Source organism: Rhinoraja longicauda, chromosome 27 (genome assembly GCF_053455715.1).
Source record: "Rhinoraja longicauda isolate Sanriku21f chromosome 27, sRhiLon1.1, whole genome shotgun sequence".
Lineage (NCBI taxonomy): Eukaryota > Metazoa > Chordata > Chondrichthyes > Rajiformes > Arhynchobatidae > Rhinoraja > Rhinoraja longicauda.
The window spans coordinates 7,602,958-7,616,878 of NC_135979.1; the positions used below are offsets into that span (position 1 = coordinate 7,602,958).

General features: G+C 43.0%; 1 protein-coding gene across 6 annotated transcripts in view; it reads left to right on the plus strand.

Moving 5' to 3' along the window:
• The window catches only part of LOC144606724 (phosphatase and actin regulator 4-like), a 130,108-nt gene that overhangs the window by 60,246 nt on the left and 55,941 nt on the right, over positions 1–13,921 (plus strand). For 2 of the 6 annotated variants that reach the window (XM_078423045.1, XM_078423046.1), the window contains one exon: positions 1,287–1,329. The exons of 3 other annotated variants lie outside the window; for them this stretch is intronic. In XM_078423045.1, coding sequence (XP_078279171.1) covers positions 1,314–1,329 — 16 coding nt within the window. In that variant the 5' untranslated portion in view covers positions 1,287–1,313. Of the gene's footprint in view, positions 1–1,286; positions 1,330–11,928; positions 12,056–13,921 lie in introns of those variants that run through there. One more of the 6 variants, XM_078423044.1, reaches the window with a different exon arrangement.

Sequence of the window (13,921 nt, forward strand, 5' to 3'; positions counted from 1 at the left end):
TGTATTTAGCTTGAAATAGTGTGGGAAACAACTGTCTTTCTGTGTATTTATTTTAACCAAAATCATTAGGTAATGAACCCGGGTCTCCGGCGCTGCATTCGCTGTAAGGCAGCAACTCTACCACTGCGCCACCGTGAAAGGAGGGTGAATGAGAATACAAAAGAGTATTTTTTTTAAGAAGGATTAGTACTGGACTACGTGGGCTGAAGGAACTGTTTTTGTGTTGTATGAATCTGGGAATAAATGGGTCATTTTCTTCAGTTCGGAGGCTGTGACTCACGAGCTAATGCTAGAAATTGATGTAGGGCACTGCTGATCGTAGCATTTTATCAATGATTCCAGGCGTGCCAGTGATACAAAGGTGGGTGGCAATGTGCATAGTAAAGAGAGGCAGAGAAGTTAAATGGATGGGTTTGTGTGTGGAATGTAATGTGAAAGTTGTGGTGGGTTCGATATTGAATAAATCCAATAAATAAAGAAGGAGATTGATAACCAAAATATCTATTAACTTTCATATAAAAATAGAAAACTGGGGTTTTGATTCCAAATGGTAGATTGTACGATGTTCAAAGCAACCTGGGGTGTTCTTGTACATGAATCGATGAAGGTCAATGTGCAGATACAGCAAGAGTATTTGAGTACAAATGTCAAGAGGTTCCAATCATTATATAAACCCTGGTGAGACTACACTGTGCTGTTTTCAAAATGGAATTGAATGAAATCTTGAAGGTGAACATTTGCAGGGGTGCATGAAACAGCAGATAATGTACATAACTCTAATAGAATCATCCCAGGATCAGTGGGTCAAACGGAAGCCTCCTATGTTATCAAAGTCCTTGTTAATTCCTGTGGATGGGGCCTAATACATAGAACTTTTGGCAGGGGAAGAAGATTGCTGCTAAGACTTGCTAAAGTTTTATCAATTCAATGACAACAGTTATATATCATGTGGTTGTGGTGGCTCCTCACTGCGTCACTAAAGGTAGAGCCCAAGACAAAGTACCCTTCCTTGGCTAAAAGCCTAAAATAATGACTGGTTAAATAAAACTCTTCATATAATTTTAACAGTGGAGTGTTCTGTTGAAATCAACACTGAGAAGTTAGAAGAGCATTAAAGTATTAAACTTTCTGTTTGGCTTGGATTAGATGCTTAGTGCAAGTAATGTGCAGCATGGTACTTTGGACTGGACCCACGATTTGTTTATCAAGCAAAATACCTAGGTTGGCATTGTGTAATAGTGAACTATAACAGACCTGCTGTATAATAACTATTCTCTCTTTTGCAGTGCGGTTACAGAGACGTGTAGCTAGGAATGGAAAATCGTGTTGGTAAGTGTCCAATGCCATTTCCTGCTCTGCAAAATTCTAGCTTGTGACCTGGTAAGTTCTTCCATTTCCAATGGACTTTAGCAAATTAGATCAAAATCTAACCGGCTAGTTGAGAGATTGAGAGTAAGTGATGGTAATTTTTTTTTTTAAGTTGATAATTATGGGGTAATGATTGGGAATGAGAGGACAAGACAGTTTGTGGTGGAATCTGAGTTCACGTGCTTGATCTTAAAAGCCTTTGCCCACTTTTGCAATTGTTTCTGTTGTTGATGCCTGCAACACAGCTGGATTAATGGGATCTTGTAACTGGACCACTTACATATTCCATCCTATACTAGAGTGTACTGACGCTAAATCTGTCATATGATCTGAATCAGCAACTTTGCAATTCTTGACTTCAGTAAAGTTCTTCGATGTTGTCGGTGTATAACACTTCTGGGTGAAGAGGGAGGAATATTTGGAGTAAGAGGGCTGCAGAAATAAATCTATTTTGAGCTGACATTTTGGCATAAATCTCTATGATATGCCATCAATGTAATCTAGGTATCATCATCTATATACTAAACCTCTCGTTTGTTTGTTTGGTTGTTCCTGAAGTACAGTCAAAACGGCACACGATAGCGCGCCAATTTTAGGTCCACCTTACTCAACATCGTCCCTTTGGTGCTAATGGAAGAAGTTTCATTGAAATCGATGTTAAATTTTAAAGTTTAAATCTATCTCCTAAGGAAGGGGGGGGGAGGAGGGGGGAGAGGGGGGGAGGGTGGAGGAGAGGGGGGAGGGGGGAGGGGAGGAGAGTGTGTTGCACCAATGCAGGAGAGATTTGGGCCCAACGGGTCCACTTGTATTAAATAACTCTCAAGATAATACATCATTTAAAAATAATTTACAATTGGTCTCTGTCTCATTTCCCCCCAATCCTCAACATCCTGCCTCACCTTATTCCCCACCCTGCAATGGCCCTGGTCTTTCTTTTGCCCACCACACTGCCTCACCTTTGGCATTTTTCCCTACCTCCTTGCCCTCAGCCTTAGTCTGAGCCTCTCCATATATCCCTGCAGCCCACCCTCCCTTGCACTTGGCTGCTAGGTCCAAATTCATACTGAGAAAGTGCTGTCCTGTTAATGATTGATGTTAAATCAAGAGTCGCTGGTAAAAGCAGTGTGGGAGCTCCATATGGTTTGGAACAAATGTTTCACAATTCACAGGATTCGCATTCTCCTCTGTCATCTGTGAATTTTACATAAGCCAACCCCCAAAGTAAGGAGAATAAGCAACTGCTTTTTAATTGTTTACTCAATGCATCGTTTGTGGGTATGTTTGCCGGTCAATATGGTCAGTAAAAAACTGCGCAGTGGTGATTTCAGAATAATAGTGAACTCCCTTTACTTCCTGTGTCGGAAGGAACTGCAAATACTGGCTTAAACCGAAGATAGACACAAAAAGCTGGAGTAACTCAGCGGGTCAGACTGATCTCTGGAGAAAAGGAATAGGTGACGTTTCGGGTCAAGTTTTTGGTTTCTGAAGAAGGGTCTCGACCCAAAATGCCACCTATTCCTTTTCTTCAGAGATGCTGTCTGACCCGCTGAGTTATTCCAGCTTTTTGTGTCTATCTTCCATTACATCCTGTTCTTTTACCCAACACACTAATGGCTTCAGTCACTGATGTTCTGTGTAGTGCACGTTTTGGGCTTCCTGAAATAGTGACCATGTGGACGAGCGATAAGATTGTGTCTGGATTGTTTAGGGCGGAGAGCCTTTCCGGTAACACAGAATATTGACTACATTCCAATGGGGCGTTTAACTTTTTAAAAATTACCCTAAGGAATGAGAACCAGGCAGATCTCGTGTTCTAGTTCTGAGCAGTCACGATTTATTCTATCTGAAAAAATATTTTATTTCAGTAACCACGTTTACCTTTGAGAGTTTTGACTGATCACAGGACAGACCAACGTGAATGCTTGTGAGAAAAGGATGTCATTTAGTCCTTTGATTCCCCCCCCCCCCCCCCCCCCCCCGTGCAACTCATTATATTTAGGTAAACTATGCACTGCCACAAGCTGGATGGAAAGGAAAATTTCTCATCTAATTCGCATGCAGACGCAACAGTTCCGTCTGATCTGGAAAATGGTTAACGGATAAAGCACTGATGGGCAGGCAGCCTTTCTGATTGAAATCAGTCCTCATTTTCAAAATCTGAATACCAGACTGCTTTTTATTTGGGACTGATTGGCGATTTAAAATGTAGCCGAAAAAAAACGTTGGTATAAATTGACAGCTGCATCCTCTGATTTTATCCGTCATACATAGATTTTGCTGCATGCTTATCTGAGGAGTCCATAAAATTATGTTTCTTGCACGCAAAGCTACTTGGTTTTACAGACCCTAGTTTCATTCTAACCTCTGTGCTGAGTTTGCTAATTTTACCTGCGACTGTGCTCCGGTTTCCTCCCACATCTCAACAGACGTACTAATGGGCCGATTAGTGACGGTAAATTACTTCTTGGTGTAGATTAGGTGCAGGGCTTCAGGAGAATACAATGCGAATGCATGGGAGTAAAAGGATTAGTCTGAATGGCATCCTTTGTCATTGGAAGTACGAAATGAATACATTTAGAGTCGTACAGCGTGGAAACAGACCGTTCGGCCCAACTTGCTCACGCCGACCAACATGCCCCATCTATACTAGTCCCACCTGCCTGCATTTGGCCCATATCCCTCTAAACCTATCCTATCCATTTGTTGCACTCCAGTGAATGAATGATTTTGCACAAAATATGAAGTGTTGGAGGAACTCAGCAGGTCAGACAGCATCTGTGGTGGGAATGGACAGGCGCTATTTCAGATCAAAATAGATTTCTTTAGAATTTAACATAATGGAGAACATATGTGAGTTATTCTGATATAGGAAATCTACTGATTTAACTGTTGCTGGTTTATTTCTCCAATTTCTCACATCAGTTAAATGGCTCATCTCTAATAGAACTACAGAATCTCTGCAGTGAGTTTATTGGGGATACAAGGACACTGCACCTGTGTCCTTGTCCTCTGAAGAAGGGTCTCGACCTGAAACGTCACCCATTCCTTCTCTCCCAAGATGCTGCCTGACCTGCTGAGTTACTCCAGCATTTTGTGAATAAATCACTGCACCTGTTCTGTTTTGCCTTTCCCAGTAAATCGGGCTTCAGTTCAGTCTTCAGATATTATAATTGTTGGCAAGCAACTTGAGGGAGACCATTCCTGATATTTTACCAGCATATGTTTACTCAAGTCCTTTCTTCTAGGACATTAAGAAATCGGAAACATTCGGGGTTTTTTTTGCATTGATTTCTCCTCCCTCATGCCAAGTACAGAATCAAATAAGCCCATGTAGTCAGCATTTTGACAAATCTTCAAAAATGCTTAATTTCAGAGGAGATGCTAAATGGAAGTTCCAACTCATTTTGTTTGGTTTAAAAACAAGATTTGATAGCACCGTTTTAAAGAAGAGGATGTATGCCAGATTTATTCACAAAATGCTGGAGTAATTCAGCAGGTCAGGCAGCATCTCGGGAGAGAAGGAATGGGTGACGTTTCGGGTCGAGACCCTTCTTCAGACTGATGTCAGGGGGGCGGGACAAAGGAAGGATATAGGTGGAGACAGGAAGATAGGGGGAGATCTGGGAAGGAGGAGGGGAAGGGAGGGACAGATGAGCTATCTGAAGTTGGAGAAGTCGACGTTCATACCACCGGGCTGCAAACTGCCCAGGCGAAATATGAGGTGCTGCTCCTCCAACTTCCGGCGGGCCTCACTATGGCACTGGAGGAGGCCCATGACAGAAAGGTCAGACTGGGAATGGGAGGGGGAGTTAAAGTGCTCGGCCACCGGGAGATCAGATTTGTTAATGCGGACCGAGCGCAGGTGTTCAGCGAAGCGATCGCCGAGCCTGCGCTTGGTTTCGCCGATATAAATAAGTTGACACCTAGAGCAGCGGATGCAATAGATGAGGTTGGAGGAGGTGCAGGTGAACCTTTGTCTCACCTGGAAAAACTGTTTGGGTCCTTGGATGGAGTTGAGGGGGGAGGTAAAGGGACAGGTGTTGCATCTCGTGCGGTTGCAGGGGAAAGTGCCCGGGGTTGGGGTGGTTTGGGAGGAAGGGACGAGTGGACCAGAGAGTTACGGAGGGAACGGTCTCTGCGGAACGCAGAGAGGGGAGGGGATGGGAAGATATGGCCAGTGGTGGGGTCCCGTTGTAGGTGACGGAAATGTTGGTGGATGATATGTTGGATCCGCTGGCTGGTGGGGTGGAAGGTGAGAACGAGGGGGATTCTGTCCTTGTTGCGAGTGGGGGGAGGGGGAGCAAGAGCGGAGCTGCGGGATGTAGAAGAGACCCTAGAGAGAGCCTCATCTATAATGGAGGAGGGGAAGCCCCGTTTTCTGAAGAACGAGGACATCTCGGAAGCCCTAGTGTGAAACACCTCATCCCGGGCACAGATGCGGCGTAGACGGAGGAATTGGGAGTAGGGGATAGACTTTTTGCAGGGGACCGGGTGGGAAGAAGTGTAGTCCAGATAGCTATGCGAGTCGGTGGGTTTGTAGTAAATGTCCGTCACTAGTCTGTCTCCTGTGATGGAGATGGTGAGGTCCAGAAACGGGAGGGAGATGTCAGAGATAGTCCAGGTATATTTAAGGGCAGGATGGAAATTGGAGGTGAAGTGTATGAAGTCAGTGAGTTCTGCATGGGTGCAAGAGGTAGCACCAATGCAGTCGTCGATGTAGCGGAGGTAGAGTTCGGGGATGGGGCCAGTGTACGTCTGGAACAGGGATTGTTCGACGTACCCGACAAAGAGGCAGGATGTATGCCAGTGTCCTTTTGAATATTCACGTCTCGCCCTGTACCGCTAAAATATTATGAAATTACTTATCTTGTCAAGAATAATCAGCCCTGCACATTGCAATTTGATTGTGGTATTTCCTACATCGCAAGACATTCTGAAAATGTGGAAGACATCAATTTGTTATAATTTGATTGTTTCATTCACAAATGCTGCTTGCACCAAGTAAGTTCACGTTGAAATGCTAAAAGACCAGATTGCTGGGTATTGAGTGATAACCGAGAGCTGCTAATCTAGGCATCAAACTAAGGCCAAATCCTCTATATTGGCGAGACCAGGCAATCATTTCTCAGAGTGCCTCCAAGTCAGTGAGTTCCAAGTGAAAGTGTGAATAGGGAATGGCCTGGATAGAGTGGATGTGGAGAGGATGTTTCCACCTGTGGGAGAGTCTATGACCAGAGGCCACGGCCTCAGAATAAAAGGACATCCCTTTAGGAAGGAGATGAGAAGGAATTTCTTTAGTCAGAGAATGGTGAATCCGTGGAATTCTTTGCCACAGAAGGCTGTGGAGGCCAAGTCAATGGATATTTTCAAGGCAGAGATTGATAGATTCTTGATTTGCACAGGTGTCAGAGGTTATAGAGAGAAGGGAATGGGGTTAAGAGGGACAGATAGATCAGCTGTGATTGAACGGCCCTCATTGAGAATTGATGGGCCGAATGGTCCAATTCTGCTCCGATCACTTATGAACGTGAACTTATGAGGTTCAAGACGGACTGCAGTTACCCAAGGAGAAAATGTTAAGTTAATATTCCTGGTGCACTATTGAATGAGCGCTGTTGGCAGTGTTATCTTCTAGATTAAATATTTAATGTTGCTCACAAAGGGGCAGAAACATTTGCTTAATACTTTCCTAAACCAGCATCAGTGATACAATAGGTTAATTATAATGTTGTTGTTTGTGGGACTTGACCATGCCCAAATTAGTTGCTATATTTCCTATATTACAAAAACTATGAGTTATTTTGAGTTGTCCTCAAACAAACCCCCACCTGGACTTGTACCTATTTTTCATCTCCCCCTCCTCTGACCTTCCTTCTTCCGGCTGCATAATCTGCAATCTTCAATCCATCTGTGTCTCACACCTCCTGCGTTAATCTCCGGCCTTTGTTCCAACCATCTGCCTTTCCAAACTCCCTCGCCTGTGTCCACATAGTACCTGCCACACTTTGTCCTATGTCTCCTCTCATCAAGTTTTCTTTCTTCCCACCCCCCCCTCCTCCCCCCACAATTGGTCTGAAGAACGGTCCCGACCGAAACGTCATCAATGCTTGTTCTCCTTAGATGTTGCTTGACACAGCGTTACTCCAGCACCTTCTGTCCCATTGTCCAAAATGGTGCTTTTTAATAGCAAGTTTTGATTAACGTTAGACCCCAAACAGTGGCAATACCACTTGCCAACATAGTCAACAATGCGGATGACTGCCATGTTATCGAGGGGGGATAACGACCATATTGTATCAAGAAATGCAGTTGAAAACAAAATTGTGTTGATCTAGTTACTTTCACATCAATTCTGTGAGAGCGAATTTTATTCAGTGTCTCAAATTTTTGGACAGTGATTTGTGAATTCTGTAAGGGCGAATTTCTATAACCCAAATGGCAATGATGCAGGAGTCGTCTGGAGTGCTCTGATTCCCAATTGTAGGTTGGCCTCCAATTATATAGAAAGCATCTTTAAAGCTGATGCAGTTATTTTTTTCATTGAATTGTGTGAGCTTCACTTTGTCCTGTAGCTGTCCAATTGTTAGGTTCACGGTTTGCCCAAGGAAACCCCAATCAGGACAAAGTCATCATCAGTGGATATTTTTAAGGCAGAGATAGATAGATTCTTGATTAGTACAGGTGTCAGAGGCTATGGGGAGAAGGCAGGAGAATGGGGTTAGGAGGGAGAGCTAGATCAGCCACGGTTGAATAGCGTAGTAGACTTGATGGGCCGAATGGCCTAATTCTATTCCTGTCATTTATGACCTTATGATCATAAATTTTACGGGACTGTTGAAGAAGAAGTGTGAGCTACCAACACTGTCACTTAACTTCATCTAAATAGACTTTTATGTTATGAGTGTCAAAATGCTAAACAGTCAACATGCGGATGACTGCCATGCTATCGAGTCAAATGAGGAAATTCTGATAATGACATGGTAGTAAACGTTTTGAAGCATTTGAAGGCAAATTAAATGAAATTGCATAGGTTCAGTACAACAGGGTCCTAGTAGCTGGGAAATACTATAATCTATTATAAAAGATGAAATAATAGATCATTTTGGGAAGCATTAACGAGATCAGCTTATGAAAAGGATATCCTGCTCAACAAATCTACTGGAGTTTTTTTGAGGATGTAACTGGTAAAATAAACGAGGAGAAACCAGTGGGAAATGATGTACTTGGAATTTCAGAAGGCGTTTGATGAAGTCCAACAGGAGATTAGTGTTCAAAATTGAAGCACAAGGGATTGGGATATTGTACAGGTCTGATTGAGAATTGGTAAACAGACAGAGAATAGGAAGGAGCAGGTCTTCCTCCAGTTGGCAGGCAGTGACTGGAGAACTGCAAAGTTCAGTGTGTGGGCTGATTTGGATGAGTGCATGAATGTAACATTTCCAACTTTGCAGATGACGCAATGCTGGGGGGGGGGGGGGGCGTTGGTGCAGGTGTTGATGACGTTGGGTGTGTCGACAAATGCATGGCATTGTAGGATGCTTGTCGTAGACCAGTGGTTCAAAATACCTGTTTCCATGCTTTATTGCTCTATTAATTAATCGAGTAATCAAAAATGAACATTTTTGGTCCTAGAAATAGAAAGAGCTTCTTTTTTTTAATATTCACTTGTAGTACGCGGTGCGGCCAGGATGGTGAGTATTTTGTAGGCATTACTTTACATTTCAAAGAAGTGAATGGTTAAAAGGAACAAGTTTATGGTCCTCATGAAAAACTGATGTAAGAACAGTTTGCACATTTTTTTCGATTGTGCACCTTTGTCTTTTCAGCTCCTAATTTCTTAATGTACCCACTTAGTGCATTTGCTGCTTTCTTCATCAAATTTGTTCTTCATGATAAACACATTTAGAACATGGAACATCAAGCACCACAGGTAGACACAAAATGCTGGAGTAACTCAGCGGGACAGGCAGCATCTCTGGAGAGAAGGAATGGGTGACGTTTCGGGTCGAGACCCTTCTTCCTTCGATTTAAACCAGCATCTGCATTTGTTTCCTACACAGAGCACCACAGTACAGGAACAGGCCATTTGCCCCACATTGTCCATGCTAAACATGATGCCAATATAGCTTAATGGGGGATAATCATAGTCATTGAGAGAGACATCACAGAAACAGGTCCTTCAGCCCACTGTCTCCTTGCTGACCATCAAGCGTTCATTTTTACACTAATCCTACCCTAACCCATTTTATTCTCCCCATATTCCCATCAATTCCCCCCCATTCTAAAACTCTACACACTAGGGACATTTATCACTCACGAATTAACTTGCATTAACCTGCACATTTTTTGGGATGTGGGTGCCACATAATTGGGGCAACATGGTGGCTCAGCGGTAGGGTTGTGCCTTACGGCGCCAGAGATCTGGGTTCGATCCTGATCACAGGTGGTGTCTGTACATAGTTTGTATGTTCTCCCTTTAACCGTATGAGTTTTCTCCGGATGTACAGGTTTGTAGGTTAATTGGCTTTGGGGAAAATTGTAAATTGTCCCAAGTGTGTCGGATGGTGCTCGTGTACGGGGATCTCTGGTCGGCGCGGACTCGAGGGGCTGAATTGCCTGTTTCCGCACCGTATCTCCAAACTAAAAAAACTAAACTAAAGACAGCAGGCTGCTGTAAGGAGAACATGTAAATTCCAAATGGATGGCTCATATTTAAAATTGATATTTTTTAAAAGCCAACCTGTGCCTCAGTACTCTCTCCTCTCCTTTAGGACTGAACCTGGAGAATGTGAGTAGAATAAATGGGTTAGGGTAGGATTAGTGTAAAATGACTACCTAATGAGCTGAAGAGGATGATTCCATGTTGCATCTCCCTGTGACTTTATAACAATATCTTTCTGGCTACTGTGGAAAGTGTGCTTCAAAGGGATTATAAATTAATAAATACAAGCATATTAAAATACATGGAGATATGCGAGCTTTTTGTCCCAGGTACTCCACTCAAAACAAGTAGAGCTTTCACGTTACTCTGTTGAATCATTGGAACAAGCTGAAGTGCCTTTGAAGCTGACTAACTTAGGTTTTGTTGGCGTTTAATTCAAAAACAAAAAGAACAGTGGGGTGCAATATTCAACGTGACTGTTGAGTGAAAGGGTTTGGAGAGGAATCATAGAATTTGCCAGACAAAAGACCCATTGCCTTTTTGTTTTGTTGTAAATAGTTCTTGCATGTAAACAAGGACGCTATATAGCCCTTTAATGTTACCGGGTAAAAACTTGACTCAAAAGGTAAAAGGGAATGTGAAAGTGGCTGAAACAGAGGTTGGTTTTTAAGAATTTGAAAAGTGTGAGCGGTAGATTTTAAGAATTCCAGTGCTTGGTTACAATGTTGCTGGAGGCATGATCATCAATGGTGGAACAAAGTGACATTAAAAAAAAAAGAAATCTTAATCAATTTGAGGAGTTTAAATGGCAAAGAATCCCTGCTGGACCATCCGAGGAATCCCATCTGGACTCTGCCTGAAGAAGGGTGTCGACCCGAAACGTCACCTCGTCATTTTCTCCAGAGATGCTGCCTGACCTGCTGAGTTATTCCAGCATTTTGTCTTTATCTTTGGTGTAAATCAGTTTCTGCAGTTCCTTTCTACATGCATATTTTCCCTTGCTCAGAAATACTAGGAGCTCTCCATAGATGGTGTACAATTTATGGCAATTACTAAAACCCTGAAGATTCTAAGGTGGTGTCCAGGCAGAAATCCATTGCATTCGTTGAAGTGCTCCTTTATGCAGTCCATAGTACATGGTGTGATTCTCCAAGGCACTTCTGCCTGAAGCTGGCAGCTTCGCTTTAGGTGGTGAGAATGATATCTATCCCTATTGGACCCAAGTAGCAGCTGATGGCATCTTTAGCCACCTTCAACAATTAATCAGTCAAGGCACTAGTTTCCACAGATTATGGATTTTTTTTCTCAAAATATGAGGAAAAGTAGATGCAAGATGCTGGTTTACAAAAGGAGACACAGAGTGCTGGAGTCACTCAGTGGATCAGGCAGCATTTCAGGAGAACATCAATAGGGCGATATTTTGTGTTGGGACACTTCGTCAGACCCATAGTCTGAAAATGGGCCCCGGCCTGAAACATCGGAGTCTGAAGAATGGTCCTGACCTGAAATGTTCCCTATCCATGTTCTCCTGAGATGCTGCCTGATTCCGCTGATCTATTCCAGTTCTTTGTGTCTTCCCTTGTACGCTAAAAAGTGTTCTGAGTAGTCATACTCTAGCTAGCAGTCCTTGTATTTCCGATATTTTGTTCCATCTGGGTCACACCCATGGCTGTTTGTACTGATCCCATTGTTTTCTAGACACCATGTTCTCTTGGGTGGGAAAGGAAGACTTTGAAAGGTCTTTTTAACTTGGCTGTCATGTCACTTTAATTGTAAACACTGCGGCTCTGCCCCTCCTACTCTCAAACTCTGAGTTAATCAGTGAGTTAGACATTTCCTCCACCTCCTCCTCTACGTAATTCACCACTGAAACCAAACCTACGCCCACCTCAGTTTCACACAGGCTACAACGGCAGCAGGCTTGACACAGGAGCCAAAGAAAGCCAGCTGATTACCGGAGTGCTGTCCCTGCTGTTTACATGTTTTGTACATCGTGTGTTACAAAGCTGGGGTCTCAGAATGAAAGTAAGTTTGTTTTGAGTTCCATTTTTTGATGTGTGGTTGCCACTTTCACATCCATTTTCGCTTTACCTTTCTTCCCTCAATCCTCCTGCTCGACATCTAGAATGCGTTTGAAGGTGTGCCATCAATTTTGACTATTTTTGTTCTCAAATCTGCGTGGTTTTGCAGTCAGTAAATTTTGGCAGTTAATTCTGTGGCTTTTAAAGGATTTGTGGTGAATTTGAAGGGATTCTTGGCTTTGTTTGGACCATAGCAAACACTATCCTTAGTTGGAATATTGGTACTCTGGGTCTGATTATCGTCAGTGTTTTTCTCTAACATGAAAAGTCTTGAAATATTTTCCTTCTTTGCAAAACTCCATTAAATAATTACAGTGTGAGATGGTAACAGTACTCTGGATTCAGCTATTTAATTCTATTTCAGCTATATTCTGGAATGTACTTCATTATTGATTAAATTATACACTGGGATGAAGGAGTACAATCATTTGGCACAAACTTCATCAAGAAAAAATATTTTGTTTTAGTGTCTAGTGCTGGGTTAATAATGAAGTTTGTACAATTCTTCCGTGCTCTTTCCTTTCTCTGTCTCTAACCTCCTCCAGCTCTGAAATTCTCAGGGGCAGGCAAATAGGGAAATAGGGACATGCAACTCTACTTTGACCAAACTTTGATTCGTCTTCCGAGGCTTCTCCGTATGTCCTTTGATATAAAAATATCGTCTGATAGCATTCTTTCACTGCCCTCTCGGGAAGGTGGGCCGAAGGGGATTTTTCTGTTCTGTACAGCTCTGTGTCTCTTTATTACCCTCATACAGATGCTAAATAAATACAGATGAGCATTGTAATTAATTGCTTTACAAAATAGATTGTTGTTCATAGCTGTGTTAGATTGGTGGTGCAGCATTTTGTGCTGATGTCTCATAGATCCATGGACCAGTGTTCGGTCCTGACATTGGATGCTGCCTGTATAGAATCTGTGACTACATGGTTTCTGCAGGATGCTCCGGTTTCCTCCCACATACTAAAGGTGTGCTGGTACCCCTTAATGCGGAGGAAGAAAGGACATCTTTACAAAGGTTTAGAGAGAGTTGGGAGGCATGTGAAAAACACTAAGTTGAAGGGCTGCAGGGAAAATGTGGAGAAGATGAACAGGACTGATGGGATTGCCGGGCTAGGAGTTGGAATTGATTTGATGGACTAAATGACCTCCTGTGTTTTAATAAGTAAGCAAATGTTTCTTGGTGCAGCAGCTTCTCTGTGGTTGCAACGTTCATCATTCATGATGTTCCAAATGTTATCCATGCTATTTTTATGAAGAGTTCTGCCTTTAATTTCCTCTCTTTCCCCATTCTCTGTCACTAATCTGTGTTGCATTTGTGGTTACTGTGCTATGTATGTATGACACCTCTGCTCCGAATGTCTCCTCTTCCTGGTGTCCCTTCTCCCTCTCTCTCTTTCTCCCTCTCTCTCTGGGAAGAGGCTAATCCAGCCCGATCTCTCTATGAACCAATTTCATGGGAGCTTAAAATGGGGACGTTACTGTAGAAGGATAGATGATTTCTTGTTGCCTTTATGATTTCTAACCTTCAGCTGAACAAGATTGTGACTCCCTGCTGAGTGCAATTCCTTAGGTGCCACCTGCCATACAGAACCTCATCCTACTCATCTGATATAAACCTGTAGGGTTTGTCAGTGTCGAAAGGCTGATTCATCAAGGATGGTCAAACCTCAGCTTGTGCTTGCGAGCAGGAATTTGTTTGCTGAACTCGAGGAAGCAAACTCCTCCCCTCCTCACTCCTGCCCCACTCCCGTTGTACGATTCCTGTGTCACATGAGAACAGCTAGCTCATACCTACCGGACAAGTGTG